Source organism: Acomys minous, assembly GCF_964271855.1.
Source record: "Acomys minous genome assembly, chromosome: 5".
Lineage (NCBI taxonomy): Eukaryota > Metazoa > Chordata > Mammalia > Rodentia > Muridae > Acomys > Acomys minous.
The window spans coordinates 72094696-72122676 of NC_140494.1; the positions used below are offsets into that span (position 1 = coordinate 72094696).

Below are 27981 nucleotides of genomic sequence, written 5' to 3' on the forward strand. Positions count from 1 at the left end.
TTTGCAGTGCTTTTACAGCCTCCTTTTATTTAATTAAATTATTTAGTTAATTAATTAATTACTTTTTCTTTTTTTGTGCTGGGGTTAAAGGTGTGTGCCACCATGTCTGTCCACCTCCTTTTGTGGCCAGGATGGAACCCAGGGCCTACACTTGCTAGGCAAGCATTCGACCACTGAGCTAAATCCCTTCCTTTTAGCTGTGGAGAACACCGAGAAGTAGGACAGAATTATTGCTACAAATTAAAACACTAGTAACATAGTTATATGTCATACTTGCAAATCGCTTAAATGTTGATCCTCTAGGAGTTTCTGTGTCTCCTCCAGTCTCATCTCGAGCATACTTTTGTTAGTAGCTAAGTTTGCTGTGTTGTTCTCCTTCATTTCTTTATCATGGTTAATTCTGCATAAGAGATATTTTTGATGTTTTCGATCATTTTTTGACAACGTTGAAGGCAAGGCAGAATCTATAGCTCTGTGAACCAGATATGAAAAGATTTAGTACATTTAATGGAAATCAACTTATTTTTATAAGTTAATAAATGACACAATTGTATACTATGTACACAGGTCCAGATAATTACATATAAGGATATTGGAGAAATATATAGACATATTATAATGGGACTTTAAGGCAATGAATAATGGAATGAAAATGATTGTGAGAACAGAGTGCCAATCAAGAAGAGCTCCCATAGCTCTGCGCCTGCACTGTGCTTCTTAATCATTTGGGCGGGGGTAGAAATCCTGTGAATTTGCAGCCAGTTTTCATTTCTCTAGATAATAATCATCTACATAATAAATAACAGTATTTGTTCGCTTTTGTTCTTAGTTGGTGTCATGGCTAGTGGGTACTCTTATATTCCTAAAAGAGTTGGCTGAGATTCAAGCAGACAGAAATTATGAATGCTGCTTTGTCAGGGTAGGTATGAATGTCCTCCCTATATAACTGGCTATGGAGCTGTGGCTCTTACTCATCCATGAACATACACCTTTGTTTTCAGTTTGCTCCGGGAATATAAAAATATTTTTTTATTTCATAGGACTGTCTTCAATGTAGTCTACTTTTAGTGTGTCTAATCAGGGCATCATCATCTTTTTAAAAAGTATTTAGTGTTCTTCCTACATGCCAGAAGAGGGCACCGATCTCATTCTAGATAGTTATGGTCCACCATGTGGGTGCTGGGAATTGAACTCAGGACCTCTGGAAGAGCAGCCAGTGCTCTTAACCTCTGAGCCATCTCTCCAGCCCAGGACATTTTCTTTTACAATCTTGCACCACCTGGAAACTCAGGGCACCTCCTCTATTAGCTTTATTTTTGGGTGCTGCCTGGAAACTGACATATACTTGTTACAATTCAGTGTATATAGCAAGTGAAAAATCCAATTCCTCCAAGGATAAGGTAGTGATGAAGGATCCAGCTGACTCCTGTGCTGGGGCCAGTTGTATGAATCTCAAGAGCATTTATTACCAACTCAGTTAAATTCCTTCCAAATAAACCAGAATATAAAAACGTTTTGGAAGGTGGCATGTTGCCACACATGATATGTAACTATCTCCAATACCCATATATGTTTTTATTTAGACAGACCATAATTGTCAAGGTCAGTGCTTACTACATTCCTAATTATTCCTTTGTTATCACTGGATCAAGGCTAGTGAGAAGTTTTAGTACACGTTCCTGAACAGTGAGGGCAGGTTTCTGTCATTTCCTTGTTTTTCTAATTTAATTTTTAATACCTTTCTGCTCTTACATGATCTTTCCCCTTTAGTCACCCTTCCCAAACAAAACAGAGCTAATACAAAATGTCTAATAAACTCAATTCATTTACCTTTAAAGTTGGCGTCTCTCAACTTTTTCTTCTCTCCTCCACTTTCTTCTCTCCTCTTCTCTACTTTCTTCCCCCAGTGAGGAGGATTGAAGGGATGAAGAGGAATAAAAGGAGATGGGGAGGCAGAGATGGAGATAGAGTGAAGCATGGGAGGAAAGGAGGAAGAAATCATAAAAGAGGAGGAAGCAGAAGACACTGGAGAGGGAAAGGCTAGATACGCTGGAGGCAAACATGGAGAGGGAGATGAGTGCAGAGAAGGCAAGAGAGGGACGGACGGACCAGGTAAGGGAGGGGAGGGAGGGGGTGATGGAGAAGAAAGTGTGGATGAAGAAGAAGAAACTACTCCCAAGGGTGAAGAGGATGTGGAAGCAGAAGGTGATGAAGGCAAAGAAGAGGATGGAGAGTGACAGGGAGGTGGATGTGAGAGAATCAAGGAAGGAAGATGGTCTACGAAGGCCTGGCGCTGACTTGTCAATGTTGTGGCTTGTGGAACAGATTTCTGACCTGACTGACAAGCATCAAACCTCACAGAATGCCCAGGCAAAGGAGTAATACAAGAGAGGGGTGGGGCTGGCTGAGCTGGATGACTAGATAAACTGGGAGGCTTCAGAACAGGGAGAGCCTCTGTGGAGGGTGGGGAGAGCACCAGTCGAGCTGGAAGGGAACGGCGGATCAGGGCAGGCGCAAGAGCTGCTGGGGTAGAATGCTGTGCTGCAAGGAACTGTTTGGGTCTGAACGTCCTGTAAAATAATTTGCTCTGTGAGTCAGGATTAGGAGTGTTCAGAGAGCGCTGGGATGGGTGAGGTCGAAGGACAGGGGGCCCAGAAGGAGTAGGGGCTGGTAGACCAGGGAAACTGCTAGAAAAGCTAGAGGTAACTGGGGCTGGCGGGTGGGGGAGACATCTGACAGGATAAGACAGTAATGGGGCTTGTACAAAGGTCTTTGGAAGAGTCGAGGGGACAGACGGGAGGACACAGGTCTGGGGGGTGGGAGAAACAACTGGGTATCCAGGAAGAATTTCAGGACGATGGGATAGCAGTGGGGCCCGTGAAGCAGACAGCTGACCAGGTAAGGAGGGACCAGGATTGGAGATAGCTGGACAGGCAGCAATGGATCTGCATAGGTGGGAAAGTATTTGGACAGGCGAGTAGAAGAACCTCAGTAAGATTGTAAAAGCTCTATTACTGGGCTGCTTGCAGGGTTTTGATTTTATCCTTTGGGGTCCATGCTTGATCGTCCATTGGTCAGCCAGATTCCTCTCACTGACTGAAACATGGACACAGATGATTCAAGGTCACCTGTCCTCTTTTCAAGTCTGATGCATGGAGATGGGCTGGAAAGCCTAGGTTAAAGCACTAGTGTGAAGACCAAATGCAGACACCTCAAGGCAGTGGGTAGTTTGGAATGGACCATCTCATCGCAAATACATGGATATTGGAGATAGATGTCTAACAAAATGATTTTGTTAAGAGTTTATCCACCAGAAATGCCAAACAGATTAGCTTTGTGATAAGAACTTGGTTGTAATGGAAGATTGATTATTTCTGATGTTTTAAAACTTAGCACCTGATTAACATTTTTATATCTCATTACTTCTTGAAGGAGCTTCTATGTTCCTAAAAACATATTCTCATATTTAAATTGAGGCATAAGCATTAGTCTCCATTTTTCCAAACAAGTTTTTGTTTGAGATGATAACATTAGCACTTTACTCACCATTGGCATTTTCTGTGAGAGCCACCTCTTAGGCTGAGGCTATGGCAAGTGAGAAAGCTTGTGCAAAGGCTACTCAGTCCCCAGCACCACAAATGCTGCTATACTCTGCTTCTCTGGAACTGATTCTTGGTATTGTTTGAAATCTTAAACCCAGTTTAGGTTTATATTCCACTAAAATGTATTTCTAACATGACAATAGCTCATTAATCCTTGTATAACATTTGTAATAAATTTATTTCCCAAAAAACAATGTGATTACTAATAGTCTAAAATTTCATAATTATATGGCATTTATAGTTTATAGAATACTTAGTATATAATATTTAACACTGTCAGTTATTTCCAGCTTTTTTCTTTCTTCTTCTTCTTTTTTTTAAGATAGGGTTTCTATGTATATCTTGTGGACTCGATTTGTAGACCAGTCTGGCCTTGAACTCAGAGATCTGCCTGTCTCTGCCTTCCGGAGTGCTGGGATTACAGGTGTGCCCCATCATGCTCAGCTTATTTACAATTGTTTATTAGTTAACCATAATATTTTCCCTCATAGATTATACATATTTGCTTTTCAAATGAAAACTTATTATATATATATGTATACACACACACATACACATACAAATTCACAGTCAAAAGTATGTTATAAAAGCATGAAAGCTAGGCATTTGATACAGAATGAAGCTTATTTCTCAAAAAGGCAATATATAATATTTAGTTATTTTTGTAAAGATTTGCTAAAATATTTGTTTGCTTCAGAAGAATTGAGGTTATTCAGGCGCACTCTTGAGGCCAGCCTTTTGCAAGTTTTACCAGAACTCCTTGAAGAACCTTGTGTAAACTGACTGTGATGTTTTGATTCTGTGTCTGTAAAGGGTTACCGAAATCTTTTTATCCCCCACAATGGGATAGTTCTGTAGGGCGTACCTTTCTAAGTTGGTTCCTTGGGAAGTGGGTCACCCCCTGGAACCCCATTGTTTCACAGTGGTGCTGTCATTTGTAGGAGGTATGGACTCAGCTTTGTGGCCTGCCATGAAGGATGCTCCTACCTTGTAACCATATGGCATTCTGACTGTTTGCTTAACTCAAGACCACCACTAATAGATGCTGACCACTGTTCTATTTTTATCTGTGACGACTGTCCATCTGTATTCATAGCCTACACGTTTTATTATGAGAAGCGTTTCCTGAATACTCTACATTTCAAACTTACAATATCCCCTATCTACCTTTCAACTATTCTCTCCCTAAACCTGTTGATTCCTCCTTCATAGTCATATTCTTTTTACTGTGGCAAAATGCTGACCATGAGATCTCCCCTTTATCCTCGTCCCTAGTCACTGACAACCCTGGCTCTGGGGTCATGCTTGACTCCTTCTCATCCTCTGTTCCCCTCATTGGCAGCTCTGGAGCAGCCAACGTTCCTGTCTCACCGACGTTCCACTTTAGTCTGTCCCTCTGCATTTGGAAAAACTTCTAACACATAAATACATACTGGGAGCTTGCTTCAATTCCTTTTTAAAAAATTAATTAATTTATTTATTTAACTTTACATCCTGATCATAGGCCCCTCCCTCCTTTCTTCCTGTTTCTACCTGCCCTATTCCTCAGAAAAGGGGAGCACCCCCTCGCTCATTAAGTCGCATCAGGACTGAGTATGTCCTCTTCCCCTGTGGCCTGGCAAGGCAGCCCCTAGGGGCGACTGAGTTCATGAGTTCAAGTTAGAGACAGCCCCCACTCCCCTTACTAGGCAACCCATATGAAATCTGGGCTGCCATCTGTTCCATCCGTAAAGGGGCCTAGGTCTAGTCTACGCATGGTCCTTGGTTGGTGCTTCGGTCGCTGCAAGCCCCTATGGGCCCTGGCTAGTTGGCTTTGTTGATCTTTCTGTGGAGCTCCTGTCCCCTCCAGGTCCTTCTGGTCATCCCCCCACTCTTCCACAAGACTCCTTATGCTTTGCCAATGTTTGGCTGTGAGTCTCAGCATCTGTTTGGATCCACTGCTAGGTGTAGCCTTTCAGAGGACAGCTATGCTAGGCTCCCTTCTGTGAGGCTCTCCTTAATAGTGTCAGGGGTTGGTTCTTTCCCATGGGGTGGGTCTCAGGTTCAGCCAGGCATTGGTTGGACATTCCCTCAATTTCTGCTCTATCTTTATCCCTGTACATCTTATAGGCAGGGTATATTTTGGTGGAAGTTTTTGTGGGTGGGTTGGTGTTCCCCTCCCTCCACTAGGAGTCCTGCCTAGTTAGAGGGTGTCCTCTTCAGTCTCCATGACCCCGGCTTCTAGAACATATTTCTTAGCAAAGCTCTTCCTGGTTTAACTCTTAGCTTCCTTTCTAACTTTTCTACTCACAATTCTCTTCTCACTGTACAGACATATAAGCCAGGTTAAACTAATCAAACTGCAAGAAGTGCTTGTCTCTGATCAATATCCTCCTCATTTGTGCAGCTTCAAGCCAAGTTCTACCCCCGGAGTGTTCATTTATATCTATGCTATTTCCCCTTATTTCCGAAATTCTTCTAGTATGTACAGCACATAAGAAACATATGTATGTATGTATGTATGTATGTATGTATGTATGTATGTATGTATGTATGTATAAGACCTAACCAGCATACCAAATAAAACTACAGTCTGGTTTGAGAATCAAAAATACTCAAAACAATTTAAGTAACAATAAAATCACAACCTTCATATCTCTTTCTAGACCTCATCTCAATTTTGTTAAAAATTTAACATTTATAATTGGACTCCTATCCTCTTATTTAAAAAGCTTAAGTAAAAAACCTTGCAAATAAAAACATTACATATCAAAATTACTTAGACTCAAAATCTATACAACTTAATGAACTTATATCCAGTTAGAATTGCCATTTGAAATGCAAGTTGTGATGTTTCACATTAAATTTTACATTTTTAGTATTGAATATATTTTATGTATGTATTTACCAACAAACCATAAAAATTATGACAAAATTAGCACTAGAAAACCAATTAATTTTATATCCTTTTCATAATTCATATCTATTCTTTCATTCACTTCTTTTTCAATACCTTACTACATTTAGTTTGTATGTGTTATACTGTAACCACATGTACATTTGTTTACATATGCACATACATTCTTGGCTAGATTCCACATGAGAGAGAACATGTGGTTTACTTCTTTCTGAGGTTGTGTGATCTCACTTGATGCTATATATGTCCATCCATTTTCCTGTACATTTTAAACTTCATTTTAAACAAGATTTATTTGTTTAATGTATGAGTGCTCTATCTGCAGGTACACCTGCATGCTAGAAGAGGCATCAGATCTCATTAATAGGTGGCTGTGAGCCACCGTGTGAGTGCTGGGAATTCAACTCAGGACCTTTGCAAGAGCAGCCAGTGCTCTTAATCGCTGAGCCACCTCTCTAGCCCCCATAACTTTATTTTTCTTTAGAGCTGAGAAATATAGTGTGTGTGTATAAAAATTATCCATTTATTGTTGATGGGCAACAAAGCTGATTCTTTGCTACAGTGAATAAAGCAGCAACAAACAAGGGGTACAAACATCTCCCTGGTAGGGTGTGGAGTTGTCTGGCTACATATGCTGGGTTATAAATAGCTCTATATGTTTTTTGAGATTCTCCAATGTCTACTCACAGAATTCTTACCTTTCATTTTCCGTATGCTATCACGCCAAAGTCATAATGCATTCTTTTCATGAAATTTTTCTCTTTCCTCTCCTTCTTCCTCTATTACCCACTATCTCTCTCCCCATTACCCACAACTGTCTATGATGATTATAATGACTGTTTAAAAAATGATTTTGCCCATTTGCTTAAAACTCTCGTAAGATCTCAGGAATAACTTTATATTTCATTTCTTTTAAACTTTCCTTTGTTTATCTGCATGTGTTTCTGTGTGGATGTATACACATATGACACAGAATACATCAGCTGGTTCTCTCTCTTGACCATGTGGGTCCTGGGGATCAAATGTGGGTTGTCAAGCCTGGTGGCAAGTGCGTTTACCTGCTAAGCCATCTCAATGGCCCCAGAGTTTGTATTTCTTAAGATACAGTCCCACCCCTCTCTCTAATCTTCTCTCTAGGTAAGGTCTTAGTATTTGTATTCTCTGACTCACCTATAGTACTATTTATTGTTGCTGCTTTGGACAGGGTTTCATGGCCCTGACCTCTTTTCTGGCCTCCACATCATGAGATTTAGGATTAAAGTCCTATCTCCATTACTATCTGAAAATATGAATCTCTCTTTGTCTCTTTGCCTGTTTCTGCCTCCCTCACCCCTAGTCCGCCAGTGCTGGGGGTTAAACCTGGGTCTGGTGCATGCTCAGTAAGCACTGAGTGATAACGCCATCAGATCCCTGAATATAGCACCAATTTGTCACGTGTGGACTTTGCACATGCTCATTGTTTTGTGGAAAGTGCCATTCACCGCTGGCCTTGATGAACTCGTAGTTCCTTCAAAGCTTGGCTGAAGCATTTCTTTTTGAAGGAGATTTTTTAAAATAAAAAGTCTAAGTCTTTCCCAGACTCTAATGAATACTCAAGGATTAAATTGCTTGTTTTTAGCTCTAATCAAGAGAATTTTTGACCAGAGGAATCCTAAAAGTGAAATAATATTCTGTATAGGTAAAATATTAACAAAATTTGCAGCCTGAATTATTAATATCTTCATACAAGTAAATGTTGTGATTACTTGTCTGTAATTCTCTGTGGTGCTGGGATCACTCCCCGGCCTTGCACATGTGAAGTGAGCCACAGCCACAGTCCTGATGCTTTCCAAAGTGCCATTTTATTTCTCTCTAAGTTTATATACCAGGGATTATATATATTTTAATTAAAAATGATTTATATATTTTTATTCATACTGACATACCTGCATGTATGTATGTAAGAGGGCATCAGATCCCTTGGAACTGGAGTTATAGACAGTTGTGAGCTGCCGTGTGGGTGCTGGGGACTGAACCCAGTTCCTCTGCAAGAAGCCTGTGCTTTTAACCAGTGAGCCATTCTCCAGGCCCCAGGGATCTGTAACAGTCTACTCCACATTGTGTTCCAATGCTTCATCTAGTTCTCTGCATATACTAACATCAAAAGTATTTGGAAAAAATGGAAAATACACTTATTGGAGGAAGGGTAGTGACTGGGTTATCCATGTTATTGCTTTTATATGATGTACTTATGCAATTCTGGTGAGAACCAGAGATACTGTAGTTATTATTGAGACAACAGCAACAAAATTCTGAGTGAGAAAAAAAAAACACTGCAACCACAAAATTATTCTTTTAAAGTACATTTGTACCAATACAATTTAAAGAATTCTATCTCTTCAGTACAGACAACAATAAACACCAATATATCAAAGTAGTTTTGATAATTTTCATAGAAAATTATTCTATGAAAACTATTGGCAATATTTGCACTATTAGACTCTAAGACAGCAAATTAGAACTCTGACTTGATTCTTAATTTGTAAAAAGAACAAATTCTAAAAAAAAAAAAAAAAAGAATTAACCAATGAAATCATGACAAATTTAGCAAGTAGCAAGCCATATGGTTCTTATACTAAGTAACAGCAGTCTAATTACATTAATGTAAGTCATAATAAATTACTTACCGCCAGTTTGTTGCTGGCCTGTGGGAAAGAGGAATGTTTACTTCTGATTTTAAGTTGGAATCTTGAATTTGTTTAAGGGCCTCTTCTAATGGAGGAACTGGTTTTTGGAAAACTATTGGAATAGTAAACAAACAAAAAGCAAAGAATCATTTTATCACCAATGGTTTCATGACCTATAAATTAATTGGCCAATAAAATATTTCAAAGCTCTTACATAATATATTTACAAAAGAGTAAATATTTAAAATTTTGACATGTAAGTCCTAAAAAAGAAACTGTTACTTTGAGATCTCAACATCAATTTTATGAAACTATCTATTTGGAAAAAAATTTTTTTTGAAAAAATGTAGAGGATTGTCTGATACACAAACTCCTCTATATTTGAGGCCATGATTTTAAAATTTTATGACAAGCTTTTAAATATTCCTGGGAATAAAATGAAAAAAAAAATCAAGTACTATTTGGGCATTTACTACTGTGGAGTTTACTTTAACACTGTGTAAATATGCTCATCCTGGCTATGACACGGTGCTATTTAGAGTCTACACCTGGGGAAGCTGAGGTAAGAAGGCAAAGGATGTCCTCAGTCACATGCCGCGCGGACACTGCCCCACACTGCTCTGTAGGCCTCTCATCCACTCTTGCTTTCTGTCTCCGTGCACTCTCAAGGCCTTCAAATGTGCGCTGTGGTATCCACATGTTCTCTCTCCCTTGCGTCTAATGTTCCAACAGGTGTGTGTGTGTATTTTTTTTAAGTAAGTGACTAAATAAATAGTAATATTAAATACTGGATTAACTCAGTATTTACATATAAGCAAATAAATTATCCTTTCACAACATATATACGATTGTCATTGATCTACACAGTATTGCTACAAGATAAATTCTTTTTTTCCCTTTGGTTTGTAGGTAATGAAATGTAATAATACAATACAAATTGCAGAACAAAAGTAGTGTACTATGATAAAAACAATATGAACAGATTAGTCATTTCCTTTTAATCCATCAAATCTATAGGAATCTTAGATTTTTCAGTTATAAATGGAGATAAAACTTTAAAAACAACCATATTACGGTACGTTGTAACTTGCAAACAGCCAAAAAGGTGGTACTATGCCCATGCTGTATTGTAAACAAGGGGGTAATTAGAATAACAAGTGTGCTGTGGAATAGAGAGGGAAGGCATTTGAGGCTTACTGTCCTAAAGGTGAGGTAGGGCGCTGTCTTACTCTGAATCACCTTAAGTCACGACTTTCATTATAAGACACTGCTATAAACATTTTTTTAAAAAATGAGGTCAGTTTCTACAAAATTAGTCAACACTCAAAAAGAATATGTTACTTAGTAAAAATGAAACAAAAATTTAATTATGAATTGTTCAATGGCTTTTCTAGTGTAATTATATAATTTGTGATCAGTTTCAAAAAATTTCAAATGATAAATGATTTTTATTATCTTACATTAATTCTACAAGACAATACATTTAATCGAATAGTATTCTTATTTTACATTTTTCTTTTTTAAAGTTAATTTATTCAGATTACAACTCAATTGTTATCTGATCACTTGTATCCTTCCATTCCTCCCTCCCTCCCGCTTTCACCTTATTCCCCTCCCCTAGATCTAAGACCAAGGGGGACCTCCTCCCCCACTATATGGTCATAGGCTATCAAGTCTCATCTTGGTAGCCTGCTTATTCTTTCTTTGAGTGGCATCAGGGCTCCCCACCAAGGGGAGGTGGTCAAATATGGGACACCAGAGTTCATGTCAGAGTCAGTCCCCACTCTCCAGATAACTGTGGAGAATGTCCTTTCCATTGGCTAGATCAGAGTAGGGGTTAGATGTTTACTACTTGTATTGTCCCTGGTTAGTGCAATAGTTTGAGCAGACACCCCTGGGCCTTGATGCACCTGTTACGGTGTTCTTCTTGTAAGTTTCTAAGATCCTCTGGGTCCTTCTCTTTCTCTATTCTCCTATATTTCTCTTACCTAGAGTCCCAGTAGGATGTCCTCATGTCTATCTCAATCTCCTGGTAAGTGAAGACTTTCACCAACAGCTGTCTTTAAGGATGCAGCTTTCCTGCATCCCGTGTATATGGAGACAGTATGTTCCACTTATCAAATTCTATATATAATTCAAAGCCTGGAGATAGAGGAGATGATTTTCTACCTCTAATTATTCTGGAAACGTAACTTTCTTTTTGGTTTTCTAAGATAGGGTTTCTCTGTGTAGCCCTGGCTGTCCTAGAATTCACTCTCTACCCTAGGTTGGCCTCAAATTCACTGCCTGCCTCTGTCTCCTGAGTGCTGGATTAAAGGTGTGTGCTACCACTGGCTTGAACTCTAACATTTTTCAAAAATAGTTTTACTTTTAAAACATTCATATCAACATATTCTACTGTCTGTAGTGTTCTCCAAAGTGTTTAAACAAAGCCAGTATACTTGAACTATAGCCACCAGAGAGGGTAATGGGAGTAAATATGATAGTATATAGGTATGAAAATATCAAAATGAAATCCCAGCACTTGGGAGGCAGAGGCAGGTGGATTGCTGTCAGTTTGAGGCCAGCCTGATCTACAAGGCGAGTCCAGGACAGCCAAGGCTACACGGAGAAACCTTGTCTTGAAAGCCCCCCACCTCCAAAAGGAAGAAAAAGAAAATCTAAAAATAAAATGAAATTTATGATATATAATGAATATATGCTAGTAAAATATTGCTATTTATTAATGTATATTAGATGTGATGCTCTCTGCCAAGTTTCTAAGGCATTGTTTTCCTTATAGTTTTCATCTCCTACACTTCATAATTCTATCAATTGTGATATCTGAATAGATTTCCTCTATGTCTAACTGAGGAACTTAATACCTCTCCCCAGAGTTAGTCTCTTTCTACTCATTTTTCTTTTCTTTTCTGAGACAGGGTTTTCTCCATGTAGGCCTGGCTGTCCTGGACTCCCTTTGTAGACTGGGCTGCCCTCAACTCACAGCGATCCGCCTGCCTCTGCCTCCCGAGAGCTGGGATTACAGGCGTGCGCCACCGCACCCGGCTCTCCTCTTGGCCTTTTAACTTGAGCGTGTTTCTACTTCCATCCACTGTCCAGGTTGCCACCAGAGGCATCCTTCTGTTAAGCAGACTTCACTGTAAGAGGCCCTTCTAATAGCCACATCCTTTGCTCAGTAAGAGCCCATACTGTTAGGAGTAGAAACCTACCTGACGTGGAGAAAGTTTCAGCTCCCCTTACAAATGGAGCCAAACAGAGAAGGACACATGAATGGAGGCCTCTAAGGAAAGATTTAAGGGGATCCAGGGCAGAACTTTGCCTTTTCCTCTTTTTTTTGGTCTAGAGCACCAAGCTCATGGATGGCAATCTAGCAGCTAGCACATACACCAGGGTAAGGACAGAAACCATCGAGAAACTGGTCAGCTGAAAGACAGCCGAGTCCGCATGAGGAAATCACACAACCGTGGAACTAGCTCTCAACTCCGACCTCTGGACTCACCGTCTGAGAGAAAAAGAAATCTCTACCATGTTTTGGTGTCTTTCGGTTGTGTCAGTGTTCTCTGCAGCCCCTGCTTATACTAAGATCCCTTACTGACACAGAATGGTTTGCTTTCCAGTTCACAGTGGCATTCTGTATAAAGATGACCTTTCTAGCACGCCATACAAAGTTGTTCAGGCCTTGCCTCCAACTGACTTCTTTCAGTTTCAGGCTAATACTCCTCTCTTCTTACCCCCTAACTTATGCTTTAATACAATGAAAGACACAGTTCATTTATATAGCTCTCTCCTCTGTTTGGCTATCCTTTACTCTTCTCTTTGCCTGGCAAGACACTGATTCAAGAGTCATATATGCCACTTTTTCTAGAAACAATGACCTAGCATCCTGACATAGGTTTAGCATTCTTTCCTATTGTTTTCACAGCAGTTACACATTCTCCAATCACATCAGTTACTGTGCCAGTGACACTGTTTAAATTCTTATCCAAAGTACATTGTGGTTTTTAGTGTGAGAGTATAATCACTTATTTCTGTAACTCAGTACAGCTGGGGACGGCTGGGTATGTGATGGTACTGCCAGCTTTCTTTCTTTTTGTAAGCTTTGACATAGTTAGTTCTGCTTGCTACTTAAGGTTTAAAAACGTGGATGTGATATGAAAGCATCAATCATATTTGCACCTAAATTCTTTTTTAATATATGTGTGTGGGTGCAGGTGTATGTGGGTGTACGTGGAGGCTGGCGGTTGATGCTAGGTGTCTGCTTCAATCACTCTCCACTGTGTTTATTCAGGCAGGGTCTCTCAGCTCATCCCACAGCTTGCCAAGACTTGCCAGGAGCTTGATCTAGAGACCCCTGTCTGTGCCCCCTAAGTGCTGTGAGTCAGGCTGTGCCACATCTGCCTGAACTTTACATGGCTCTGGATATGCAGATCATAAGTGCTTTAACTCATGCAGCCATCTCCTTGCTCCAACTGTATTTAAATTCTTAATTGGTTATAGGTCTTAGATTATTGGATTGTATTACATTGTAGACTTTTGGTCAATTTCTCAAATAAAAATTTGAAGCAAACCACGAGTAAAATGTCAGAATGAATGTGACACTAATTTCCTCAACCTTAACTGCTAAACTTTCTTTCTATTAAGTTAGTTACAAAATCAACTTTAAATAAAGATAAACCATTGTGAACTAACGCGAAGTTGAAAGAGACTTGTGAGTGAACAGAGAATTTACCACTGGAGCCAACACAATACTCTCCAAAGTAAATTTAAGTAAAATTCCTATTTTTCATTTGGCTAAAGTGCACACTAAGCTGCTGTGGTTTTAGTTTCTACTTTATTTCTTTTAATGTATAATTTTGTTTTGTACTTGATTTAAATTCGATTGTAACTTTCAATTTTGTTTTCAGAATTGTTCCAGAAATGAAGGTACCTGCTTTCCTTCTCTGGGAGAGAGGAACATGGGCACGCTGGAACTTTTCAGTGACTTCCTCAAACTTCTGCTTCCGCTCTTGCAAGATCCGTTCTCTGATCTGATACTCCCTTTCTTCTTGCTCTTTGCATTTCTCCTCAAAAGTTCTAGATTTAAAATATAAAGGAAATAGGAGAGAGAAACAAGAAGCTGGATAAAACAGAACGATGGTTTGAAAACCTTTCATTTTACTTAGAGACAACAAATTTCAGAGTTTTAACAGGCTAAGAATTTAAATATGCTTGTAAAATGGTAATTTCAGGCCATGATTCAAATTTTTTGTAACTAAGAGGAGGCCCTGCAGTGAGGCGCCTTTCTGGTTTCTGTCATGCCCTGCTGCGGTAAAAGGCCTTTTCTATTTATTTTTTTTATTCTTTGGTTTCTTTGGGTTTTTTTGTGTAGCCTTGGCTGTCCTAGACTTGCTTTGTAAACCAGGCTGGCCTCAAACTCACAGTGACCCACCTGCTCTGTCTCCCAGGTGCTGGGATTAAAGGCGTATGCCACCACTGTGAGGCAAAAAGCCTTTTTTAAGAGCCATGCTGTTGCTGGCAGTCACTAGTGATAGAAGCAGCCTTGCAAACTGGGGAAGTCAGGGAAATGACTTTTCCCCCTTTACATCAAAAATGTAACATTGGCTGTCACATAAAAATGTGCTGAACATGCAATTTGTATTAAAAACTTGGTTTTCATCTTCTTTTATAAATATGAAGTCCAGAAATATTCAGCAAAGTTACAAACAGCTGCCCTATTATTCCCGTTGTGTACAGTGAGCTACCCCTGCTACAGCAGCCTGGGAGGGGAGAGGTCAACCCTGTGGCACTGCTTCCTTCTTTCCACCTGTATCGTGTCCCAGGGCTCAAACTCAGGTGTCAGGTTTGCGAGGTAAGCATCTTTACCTACTGAGCTATCTTGTCTGCCCCAATCCCCACTTTCCCTAACTTTCCTCTTTATTTATAATTGCTTTAGGCAAGTAGGTGTTGTATCATTCAAGAACTATTTGATAAAAAGTAAGAAAGAAGCCAGTGCCAGCCTGTCGCTGGTAGGAAAGCATCTAAAGGCACTACTTCGTTAGGTATGAACCGGGGGACAGCTGGGTGAACTTTTCAGTTCTTTTAGTTCCACATTACCATGGGCCTCTGCCTTGTCTAAGAAGCCACAGAACTGAAGGACAGAGCTTTAGGGTTTTCAAGGGACAGCTCACAACCACATATAATGGGAACGGATGCCCTGTTCAGTCATACAGGAATACATGCAAATAGAGCACTCATAAACACAAATACATAAATCTTTAAAAAAACAGGTAAACATCTTCTTAAAAATGCTACCCATTTTTGTACTATGGTTCTATAGCTCCTCTTTACTGAGTCTGGTCCCGCCACTCTCTTATAACCAACAGACTGCTGTGACAATGATGCTGTGTGACTTTCTAGACTGCACTTGAAGTTTTGCAGCATTTACCTTGCTGTTTCAAAACACTCAGAATGCAAATATTATTACTGATGACCTTACGATCACCACATCAAGGCTAAAGGTTAGCTAAAGGCGGAGAACTGCCAGGTTAGCTTCCAGCAATATCAGCTAATCAAGCCCTCGCACAAAGCATGTGACTGAAGATGCGTAATGATGCCGAGCTCAGCAGAACCTTTACACCAGCACAAACAAAACTTCAGGAGATGGATGAATCGGAGTGCAACAGCATTCTCCAAGGCAGAATGGACCAGCTGCATTAGTCAACACAGACAATCGGAATTAGGTTAGCAAAGTTTTAGGAGGTGTTACACAGCAGCACAAGAGCCATATAATAAGTCCAAACCAGTGGTTTTTAAACCTCTTGGCTGTTATTTATTAGACCTAGGGATAAATATTTAATACAAATTAGTTACTATTTTTGTTTCATTTGTTTTTGCCTTTGGAGACAGGCTCTCACTATGTAATCTGCCTGGCCTGGAACTTGCTATGTGAGCAGGCTGGCTTAGAACTCACAGTGATCTTCTTGCCTTTGTCTCCTGAGTGCTGAGATTAAAGCATGTGCCACCACACCTGGTCCTATTTATTACTTCTTTGTATACTGAAAAATGGTAACTCACACCCATTTGTTCTATGTGGTATTCTGATGGAAACAAACAACACTAATTAGAAAGCTACATTTCCTTTCTCTCTGGGGACATGACATTTAAGCTTGACAGGGGGTAAGTCATGAAAACTGTGGAGAAAGAAAGTGCTATAGCAGAAGTAACAGCAAGCAAAAGCTCAGTTAGGGAAAGAGACAAGAGATCTCCAGCACATGTAAGCTGAGAAAACACAACAAACGTTAGTAATGAGATTCAGAAGCCGCCAAGAGCTGGAGTCTTCCTTGCTGTAATTATAAAGTTATTCTAATAGTAAAATACCATCTCTATTACTTTATATTGTTGCACAGTGATTCTGTTCTCTGTAGTAAAATGTGCCCAGAAAACAATTTCACATTGTATTTTCTAAAGCTACAGAATATAGTCCGTACTAAAGTCCATCAAATTAAAGCACTGACAGAGGCTGGAGAGATGGCTCAGTGGTTAAGCGCACTGACTGCTCTTCTGGAGGTCCTGAGGTCAATTCCCAGCAACCTCATGGTGGCTCACGACTATCTGTAATACGATCTGGTGCCCTCTTCTGGAGTTCAAAAAGACAGTGTACTCATATACATAAAATAAATAAATCTTTAAAAAAAGAAAAGCACTGACAGACCATGGCCAGCAAGCCGATGCTTCCTGAGCTGTGATGAGCCTCATGGTGTAGTTAAGTACAGCGACGTTATACAGCAGTTCTTTCCTTTCTCCACCAGAAACCACAGAGCGGCTTTTATCTAGTTAAGCCCTTAGACCCTCAGATAGACACAGGGGGAATGAAGAAATGGGCGATGAAGGTGAGAAAGAAGACTTTGCCACCTCTGTAGAATTTAGACTTAGAAGACTGTGTTGTTATTACCCACTGCCTCTGGGCTGAACATTCTTCAGTCTGCCTTGATGACTTCTGAAGGGTTTGCTCAACATGTGCAGTTCTGCTTCATGAAATATACACAACACCTTGGCTCAAAGTAAGCGACATCATTAAATGACAACTACATGCCAGCTGTTTGTTTTGCTTTCCCAGGAGGCTCCCACTGTGCAGTATCATTTACGTCTGCTGGAGTATTCCTAAGAAGAAACGTGCCATGGCGACAGTTTTCTGCAGCAACACAGTAAGCAGCAGCATTGAGTCCCTGCGGCCCTGGGAGACTGCGTGGGACTGGAGAGGCTGCCTTCTGCGGTACCTTTCTTTTCCTCCATGAAGCCCTATTTTAGATATAGGTGCTTACAACCTTCAAACATGACACTTAACTCTAAAACACAACTGTATTTTGAGGTATTAGAAATTAGAAAATATCCTTCTAAATTGAAAATGCAATTGGAAAAGTATTTTCCAAGGATAAAATGATGGTGTTAACAGCCTGTAAGAGACAAAGTCAAGAAGATATCCTGAGTTTTCTACAAGCCAAGAGGCACGTTTCACATTATCAGTCCTGCTCTTGTCAAGACTGGAAAGTGTTTGAAAACTCCCAAATCTATACTGAAATTCCCATCTTTCCTTTTCTTTTTCTTTTTTCTTTCTTTCTTTCTTTTTTTTTTTTTTTTTGGCTTTTCAAGACAGGGTCTCTCTGTGTTAGCTGTGGCTGTCCTGGACTCGCTTTGTAGACCAGGCTGGTCTTGAGCTCACAGCAATCCACCTGCCTCTGCCTCCAAGTTCTACGATTAAAGGCATGCGCCACTACACCTGGCCCTTGAAATTCCTATCTTTTCAATAGGTTCTTTTTTATTTGGCTAGAAAAACAAACAAACACACTGGTGAAGAAAACATCCAAATAAAGAAAGTGCACATTCTGATTTATCATAAAAAAACTAATAATGTATAACACAAAAATAAACAGGCCTGCATTTCTCTAAAGGCTGTGGTGAGCATGTCATTATCAGCTGACCGTAGCTGGAAACTTTTAATCCTAAAACTAAGATCCTTAAGCCCTGCTCTCATGTATTCTTAGGCTCAATTCTGGCAAAAATATTCTACTTACTAGATCAGAGTGCATGAAGAATAGAGCAGGAAAAGGCAATAGCACTCCCATACAGACACACACACACACACACCAGAGGAATGCTACCCCGTGCAGGTAAGGCCTAGGTAACTACTACAGCGGTGCCACACAGTAAAACACTTCTGAGAACACACTGTTGAGTGGTACACATTGTCTGTCTGTCTGTCTATCTATCATCTATCTTTAGCTACCGATCTACCCATTCATGCACGTATTTATCTTATAAGAAGAGGTTGAGAGATGAAGAAGAGGAAATTGATTGGCTAGGACTTTGGGACCTGAAGAACAACATGGTAACAGGTTCTAGAATATATAAAGAATTTAAAAACTAAACAAAACCCAAGCAAGTCAGTAAGAAAAAGAAAGAAAGAAAGAAAATGATCTGACTATACATTTCACAAAATGTGGAATATGAATATTCAATAAATACATGAGAAAATGCACAATATTGTTAGCCACCAGAGGAATATAGGTCAAAGGTACAATGAAATGCCATCTTGCCCCACTAGAATAAGTACAAATATAATAATTATAATAAGTACAAGTAATGAGATTGTCTTAGGTTTTATTGCTCTGATGAGACACCATGACCATAGCAACCCTTATAAAGGAACACAATTAATTGGCGCCGGCTTACATTTCAGAGGTTTACTACATTATCTCTATGGTGGGAGGCATGGTGCTGGAGAGGGAGCTCAGAGTTCCACACCCACATCTGCAGACAGCAGGAAGCACTGCACTAGGCCAGGCTTGAGCACCTGAGACCGCGAAGCCCACCCCACGGCGACACACTTCCTCCAACACGGCCACACCTCCTAAAGTGCCATGCTCTATGGGCAAACTGTGCAAACAGATGAGTTTGTGGGCACCATTCCTATTCAAACTGCCACAGATGTGGGGAAACAAGACCCTTTAATGTTGCTGGCAGGAACGAAAATTAGTCTAGCTAAATGATGTAAAAGTCAGCTCTCAGCCGGGCGTGGTGTTAATCCCAGCACTCAGGAGGCAGAGGCAGGCAGATCATTGTGAGTTTGAGGCCAGCTGCTCTACAAAGTGAGTCCAGGACAGCCAAGGCTAATTTGATTTTTTGTCTCAAAAAACCAAAAAGAAAAAAAACAGTCAGCTCTCACCTCAAAGGGATTAAGAATAATTAATACTGGGGCCAAATATAAATGGCTGCTACCTGGCAATACTGATCTGAGTTACTCCAAATATCATGCTCCAATATGGCAGCAATTTCATGAAGTTTTCAGAAAAAAAGTGAAAATAACAAATCAAGGTACTTTAAAAATATATTGGTATAAACATCAGGTAGGTGGGCTACAGCAAAACAAGGAAATCATTGTTTATGCTGAGATTCTCTCCGATGCCTTCTTAGCGTTTGAGTTAGTGGAAACTAGAGGTTTGCTTATATACTTTGAAAGGACTTATCAAGTAGCCACAGGATATTAGGTCAAATATAGATGTGGGCAATAAATTGTTTTTTGGAGAACTAAGACTGTCTAAGATAATTTTGCTCTGAACCTGCAGTCTTCCAATCTTCCATATTCACTGAAACTATAATAAAATTAATCAGCCTTGTAGCATGCTTAATGTGGCTGTGGCTTTTTTTTTAAACAAGAACTTTAGCTAACAAACCACTGTGAAAACAGTGTGGATGTCTCTCAACAACTGGAACCAGAAATATCCTATGATCCAATGATTCCACCCATTGCAAAATATCCAAAAGAAATGAAGATAGCATACAAAGCAGCTATCTGTATTGTCATGTTTATTATAGCACTATTCACGTAAGCCGAGTCATAGAATCAGCCTAGCGTCTGACAAAGATGAGTGGACAAAGAAAATATGGCACACACACACACAAGAAGTATCTTCTTTCACACAGAAGGAAGACTATGGCCCTGTCATTGCAGGAAAATGGAGGAAGTAGAGGGAACTATGCTACAGAAGTAATCCAGACACAGAAAGTCAAATCGAGTGCCTTTTCTTTTTCTCATATGTGGGGAAAAAACCAAAACAAAACAAAAAGAAAACTAAGGACCTTAAACTGTCAGAGGAAATAGCAGGGACTGGGATGTGAGTGGTGGTAGATGTATCGAGGGTAGAGTAAAAAGTGTGATTGAGTTCAGAGGGTGGCATGGGCATGACCACTGCAAGCTGCATGTGTGTATGAAACCCCACAGTGAATACATCAATGTGCAAACCGTTAATAGTTAAGAGAATTGGAGAAACAGCATGAAAAGGACAGATATGCACGTGAAGCCTATTCTATACCACTAGCCATCAGGGAGCGGCAAACTTAAACCACAATAACCCTTCTAAACACCTAACACAATGGCTTACACAGAGAAGTGACAGCAGCAATGAGCCGTTCTGAAAAAAGGTTACACGCTTTAAAGGACTAAACATGCAGAGACAATACATATGAGTCAGCAACGTACTCTTTGCCATTTATACAAAAATAAAATAAAAGCTTATACTCATATGAAGACTACACATGAATGTTTGCAGCTTCTATCCAAACCACCCCAGCCACAAATGACTCAGATGTCCATCAATGGGCAAACAGTTTTAAAAAATTCTGGTGTAGGGCTGGGGATGTAGCTCAGTGGTAGAGGTAGGGCAATAAACAAACAACCAAAACCACCACCAAAAAAAAAAAAAAAACAAAAAACAAAAACAAAAACCCAACCAACCACCACCACCACCACCACCAAACTCTCAACAACTTGAACCCAACACATCTCTGGTACATGTGCATTGTGGAGTACTATCCAGAATAAAAATGAAAGAACTACTGATGACCGTAACAACCTAGATGAATACCACAGGGCTTTCTGAGAGGGAAAACCATCAGTCCTCAGAGGTTGCCTATGACCTGATTTTATTTATTTAACAGTGTTAAAATGAACAAAACTAAACTGGATATGAAGAACAACAGATGGGGGTAGGAAGAAAGGGTTGTACGTATGAAAGGGACACAGGAGTGACCCTTGTGTCTTGGCCATGTCAGTGTCACTATTCTGTTTTTGCTATCATATTATAAATTTGTAAAATGTTATCACTGGAGGAAATTGGGTGAAAGACATATGGAAAACTCGTTCACAACTGCCAATAAATTTGCAGTTACTTCATAACAAAATGTTGAATACATTTTAAAGTTATCTTACACCATTGTTATAGGTAAAGACAGATTGTATTCAACATTTTCCAATTTCTACAGTTTTAAACTGCTAAAGTTAAAATTGTATTACTTTAGTTTAAAAAAAGAACTGATTTTCAAAAAGCTTGAGGTTGGAAAATCATACACACTACATGTGTATGAAGGAAAAAAACCCAGTGAGTGAATCAATGTGCAAACAGTTAATAACTACAAGAACTAGAGAAAAGACATGAGGAGGGCAGTAAAGTAGAACAGCTCAGGAGCAACCCAGTACTGTAACAGCATAAGAGATTCCGTGCTATACAAAGTAAGTCTAAGATACATAAAAGCTTAAACTGTGAAGTTCTTCTGGGAAGATTTTGATTAAATACTAAGAGTCTGCCTCCTCTGTAGAGCCCTAACAGGTCTCTCTGACCCTTTCTGACAGTGTCTCTCAGTTCCCAGCTGCAGCCATGCTCAGTCACTTCCCTAGATAAGGTAACAGTTTCCTACTGTGGCTTTGCCTCTAATCGTTATATCTTTTTTTCATCTGCTGCTTCTTTGGCATAATGACTAAGATATAATTTTGATCACTGAACATCTCTAATTTTGCTTCTTTATTATAATCTAAAGATAATTTCTTTGTAATTCAGCACACGGCAAATTCTTTAATTTCTTTAGATTGGTATACATATCATTTCATAAATGGTTTCCTGTTATCTGATACTCATCCACTTTCCCACATAACACCTACATAATCTTCCTCACATTTTATAACTTCAGACTTTTCTTGTATACTTCTGGAAAGCATGCTTCTGTTCATGTTCCTTGGCAGTCCTGCAGTCTCCCTTGTCCTAGTCTATGAGGCGTGCTTTTGTCCTACTTCACAGGAGAGCCAACCACAGCAATATTGACTATCATCTCTCATTACTACATTATTAACAATGGCGGTAAGAATCATCTCCTAGAATATGAAACCTTAAAGATTACTAGTCTATGACATCTTGTACAGTTAAGGATAACTTCCAAAGATAACTGGAATAATGGCAGGTGTTCTTCCTTTATCTAAAGGGAAACTACTAAATAATAAAAAAACCTATGCCTCTCTGACTTCAACTGAGTAGACACATAAACTAGATAAAAGTCTATAACCATCTTTAATAACATTTGTCATGTGCCTTGTACAGTCTTCAGGAGTCAAAAGGTAACAGAAAGACAGAAACATACAAACAAAAAACAAATTAAACTTCATTAAATAATTTCAACATTATTGGAGAAAGGAAGGATTAAGCTCAAGAGAAATACAGGTAAACAATTTCGTATTCCCCAAATGGGATTTGCAGCATATGCCCAATGATGTAGTTAATATGCTCCAGGGATTTTCTACAAGCATGGATTACAGGAATATGGGTAAGGCTGTAATAAGACATTTTAAGAAATGGATAGACACTCTGCCCTAAAAAAGTTAACAAAAAACTAAGAACCAGGCATTGGAGATGGCTCAGTGGCTAAGAGCGCTTGATGAGGACTTGGCGTGCAGTTCCTAGCACCCACACGGTGCCTCACAACCATCTGTAACTCATCTTCAGGGCACCCGGTGGCTTCTTCTGGCTGTGTGGGTGTCTGGCAGGCAAACACTCAGACACATTAAAAAAACGAAAACAAAAACCGGTATCCGTAAAAATTTAATAATTAAAAATCCCCAAAATGTTAAATGATTGGATACTTTTCATTTTACTTTTAGTTTATACTCTCTACAGAAAGCTGTTTTTGGTAATGGCTTATAAAATTGATTTATAGCATTCTATCTATATTAATATCTCCCCTCTTTTGTAATTGAATGGATGAGGGTAGCACATAAAAAATTTATAAGTTGAATAGTAAATCAAAGTCAAATTGTAGTCTATTTGATGTTAAATACTTGTTGATCTTTTAATTAATTATCATATGACACAAACAAAGAAGTTAATACATTTTGTGGTCATTTTAATAAACATTTCTGACAGTATAACAAACTGTTCTATAACAAGAAAAAAGATTTGGTCCTTCAGGAAGAGAAATAAAACTTACAAAATCCTAAGACTCCTGATCATTTGTTCTAGAGATAGACCATGGTCATGACTCAAGTCTATGAAGCCCTACAAAGGAGAGAAACTATTAGCTCAGAATAACTTTCTTTTTCTATATTTCTGAATAAAAGACAATTACTTACTTTCTTCTCCGGTTTGACTCCATGAAATATTTACGTGCTCGATTCCGACATATTTTTTGTTGCTGCAGTAGTATCTGGCGTTCTTCTTCTAAATTTTTCTCAAGATGGATTTTCATGTCTCTAGTGATGCCATTAAGTTAAGAACAACAGTTTACCTCTTTAGTGCACATCAAGACTGTCTAATATAATTAGAGCCTCATGATAATGACATCATAAAGCTTTTGTGGGAGAACTAATCTGTGTACATATTAGTGTTAGTATATGCCCAGCAAATGTGATGTATGTGCATATCCATACACACACACACACACACACACTCACTCACACTCACTCAGAGTTGGTATAAGAATTTAAGCTATTTTTCACTTTCCCGGAGGAGAAAATAAATTGCTTTTAGAAATCATGAATATTTCTGTTCATCATATAGATATTTGGACAGTTGCCTAGTAAGGTATCTTCTTAAGCATATATGTAAGGAAGTGAAACATTTTAGTAACAGGGAATAGATGAGTTAAATGCTTCAACAGATCCTTTAGTCTACAGTATAAAATTTATATACAGGCTGGGTTTGGTGGTGCATGCCTTTAATCCCAGCACTTGGGAGGCAGAGGCAGGTGGATTGCTGTGAGTTCAAGGCCATCCTGGTCTACAAAGTGAGTTCAGGATAGCCAAGGCTACACAGAGAAACTCTGTCTTGAAACACCAAAAAAATACATATATACACATATATGCAAATACTAACAATAAACGGTAATGTTTGGGAATATAGGCCTTCCAAAGATCCTTGTTAGTGGCTTATAAAAACACAGAAGGACAACCATATGTCATCATGTGCTTACAGAATTTTTCTAGAGGAAGCCGAGGACTTTGGTAATCCTAGTAATTTGAAGTTTACATGTAAGTAAACATTCCTCAAGCTGCACTGGCATGGTTAATTGGCTTTCTCAATTTATTTGGGTATTGACTGTTACCAAATTTATCACAATACTTCTGCATTTTTCGTGATTTTGATGAATAAATGATCAATTTATTACTACTTAACTCAGTCAACCTTCCTAATGCTGAGACCTTTTAAGACAGTTCCTCATGTTATGGTGACTCCCACCCACAAATCTGTTTTCGTTGCTACACACCAACTCCAATTTTGCAACTTTTATGAATCATAATGTAAATATCTGATATGCAGGATATCTGCTATGCGGCCTCTGTGAAAGGGTTGTTTAACTCCCAAAGGGGTCTTGACCCACAGGCCGAGAACCAATGACAAAATTATTTAGCACCTCAACATGAGATCTGGATATGAGTGAGATTACAAGTAAGCTACAAATTGTATGGTACAAGGACTTGTCTGTTGTATAGTAAACAGCTGTTTAAAAGCTTTCCCCCAGTAACTGAGGTCCAAAATTGGTTATTAATAATACTATAGACTATAATAAATATATACAATAATGTTTCGCTATATATGATTTGTTAGTTCAAAATGTGTTAATTTTAGGATCCTATAGTGTTTTGGCATCAATATTATAATGAGACTATACTATATATTTCAAAATAATCACATTTATTTCAATTTTTTTGCTTGAGCCTTTTATAATGGGAGATTACTAGATTTTAATTGCTTTGTCATTTACAAACTTTCTTCCTCTATGGTCTAGAATTCATTTTGCCTTCATTTTAACTAAAATTTCGTACCACATCAACACAAACTTAAAGACACACATATTATATTTTTAAAGGTGTCTTCTGAAGGATTTATAAAAATAATATAAAAGAAAATTTGGTTTTTAATCACACAGAAACAGGTCTAGCTAGACCTTTTCTTCTCTAGTTAAACACTTTATTAGGATCAGACTTGAAGAAGATGATTAGCTTTCAAAAGTCTCATGTCAGCAGTAGAGAAAAATAAAACTCTCCTCCCTAGAGACACTGTAGGAGGGGCAAGGCTAAGTTAATGTGGTCAGACGAGAAGGACAGGGGATCATGCATCAGGTGGGCACAACTGTGCTCCATATGTTTACGATCTTATCCAAAAGCATAGAGAAGAGTTACAACTGTAATGGTCCGACACCTAACTTTAGCTAGATAAGTCTGCTACATATAACATCTAGTCATACATTAGATAAGCCTGCTACATATAACATCTAGTCATACATTAGCGTCTGTACTGTCCATAGCACATGCACAGTGTGATTTTGCTCACTACGCTTTAAGAGCGTTTCTGTCTTTCCATCATTTAAAAAACGGTATTGAAGCTTGAAGGTTTTAGATAGGTGGTTAAACATTTTTGTATGCCTTGTCATAACAATTAGCCCTAAATACCCCCAAGAATGCACGTTGTATAGAATTAATATTTTAAAGTAACAATACTATGGGCATTCACCTCCCATTTAATCTTTCTCCAATTAGGTTTTCAACACAAGTGACTATCATACCATGCACTGTGTCCTTGGTAGATGTATTAAAACGGTACCCTCTTCCTTGACTTAAACACCCTTAATTTCTAGAGCTTGGACTACATCAGTACTTTAAAAATTCATCTCCTTACTCCTACTTGCTCTGTTGGATGTTCATATCACATAAATTAAGAATGGTATGTTGTTAATGGAAATAATAGGAGAGATTGGTGCTTTGTCAATGAGCCAATTCCTTGCTTTCTGATTTAGAGACAAACTAGCACAATATAGTAAGAGCTCAGTGTATAAGAAGATACAATGCTAGCCAAGTGCTGCATGCTTTTACTGCCAGCACTCAGGGGAGGCAGAGGCAGGTGGATCTCTATGAGTCCAAGGCCAGCCTGGTCTACAGAGCGAGTTTCAGGACAGCCAGGGCTACACAGAGAAACTCTGTTGGGGTGGGGGTGGGGCGGGGGGGGGGGGAGAAAGAAAAAAAAAAGGATACAATTTCAAGGGTGAAGAGTCAAATTTGTAAGACAGTGGAATTTACTCTGAGAAGACAGTTTGTGGCAGCAGTGAGAGCAAAAGACAAGAGGACAAAAGCTAGCTGCTGCTCCTGCAGGGTACTGTCCAGAATAGAGAAAAGATCCAGGGATGAAAGCTTGGGGACCCGCCGTCTGAGAGAAGCTGTTTTGGCTTTAATGCAGCCTAACAGTCCTGTTTCCCTCCAGTACAACTGCATCCTTAGAGCCTAGAGCCAGGTCTGCAGAAGGGGACACCCTCAAGGAAACTAAGTATTTGCTGTTAAAATTGCAAGGAGACACACTCACTCTCTCTCACTCTCTCTCTCTGTACACATACGCCTAAGGGAATGGAGAGAGGGTGGTAGGGTGGAAGGAACCCACTTTGATTTGGGAAGAGAAGGCACTCTACTCCCTGAGAAAAATAGTCTTTTGAGAATACAAAGACTAAATTCTAATCATCATAATGTTCTCTGGGAGAATTAAAATGCCTTGTATACTTTAAAAGCAAACTTACATACATTTCCACAATAGTAACAACATAACATCAAATCCGAATCCAACTATTTTTTGGCGAGAGATCAGAATTAATCCGGATTATCAGGGTTCGGATTCCCCGCTTTTCCTTTCCTGTTTGACAACACAGTGGGCATAGACGGAGAAACGAAATGATCAGACCGTGTTAGGGTCCAGCAGCCCTGGGAAGGGCGAGGGGTCAACTACAAAAACCGGAACAGCCCACGTTTTTACTCTCTGCAGGTTCTCTTTTTAAGAGGCACGACTAAGCACCAAGCGCCTCTGTAAGCAAAGAGTATAAGGCTACTACGTACAACTCGAAAAGGCGAATCTTCGCCCAGCGAACACAGGACCGACGCGTTTTACAATTGACAAAAACGTGGCAGTCAAGTCGAAGCACGGGTGTGGGAGGACCGGGAGGCAGAGGACGAGGTCGCAAAGTAGGAGGAGGATGTGTAACTTTCGGTCGGGGGTGGGGTGGGGTGGGGTGCGGGCTGCTAAGCAAATACCCGCACTAGAAATGACTTGCCAGTTTCCGTGCCTCTGCGAGCCAGCGAGCGTGCGTGCTCTCGGGAGGAGCAGCGGGAAGGATACAGGTAACCGCTCGGTCGAGGTCGCCCGCCGCCACCGTCCCGGGCGCCCCGCGGGTTCGAGGGGCCGGCGCCCAGGCCCGCGCCTGCGCTCTGGGCTCCGGGCCTGCCGGCCAGCATCCTTCAGCTCCGCGCCGCCCGCATGGCGTCTCCCGGGCGCCCCGGGCCGCGCGTGTCCCAGCACCCACCCCCCCGCGTCACGGGCGTCGCAGGATCCGCAGCGGCACTCCTGGCTTCGCGGCGGCCCCGGCGACGGGGGCGACCTCGCGGCGCGACGGCGGAGCTGGCGGCCGCGACCCCGCCGCAGCCATCTTGGCAACCAACCGACGCCGCGTCCTTCGCGACGGAAACCAGGCGGAACGCGGGGCG

At 40.0% G+C, this 27981-nt stretch overlaps 1 protein-coding gene across 7 annotated transcripts in view; it reads right to left on the reverse strand.

Moving 5' to 3' along the window:
- CEP126 (centrosomal protein 126) overlaps positions 1–27754 on the reverse strand; it is a 51249-nt gene extending 23495 nt beyond the window's left edge. For 3 of the 7 annotated variants that reach the window (XR_014779504.1, XM_084783108.1, XM_084783111.1), the window contains exons 1-5: positions 27617–27754; positions 23593–23712; positions 14092–14237; positions 9165–9276; positions 274–472 (exon numbers count right to left, since the gene is read on the reverse strand). Coding sequence is in view for 6 of the 7 variants with exons in the window: in XM_084783108.1 (XP_084639234.1) it covers positions 274–472; positions 9165–9276; positions 14092–14237; positions 23593–23712; positions 27617–27732 (693 nt within the window). In the remaining variant the exon portion in view is untranslated. Of the gene's footprint in view, positions 1–273; positions 473–1830; positions 1967–9164; positions 9277–14091; positions 14238–23450; positions 23519–23592; positions 23713–27616 lie in introns of those variants that run through there. The other 4 variants (XM_084783109.1, XM_084783110.1, XM_084783112.1 and 1 more) reach the window with 4 other exon arrangements.
- Between the last annotated feature and the right edge of the window lie 227 nt (positions 27755–27981).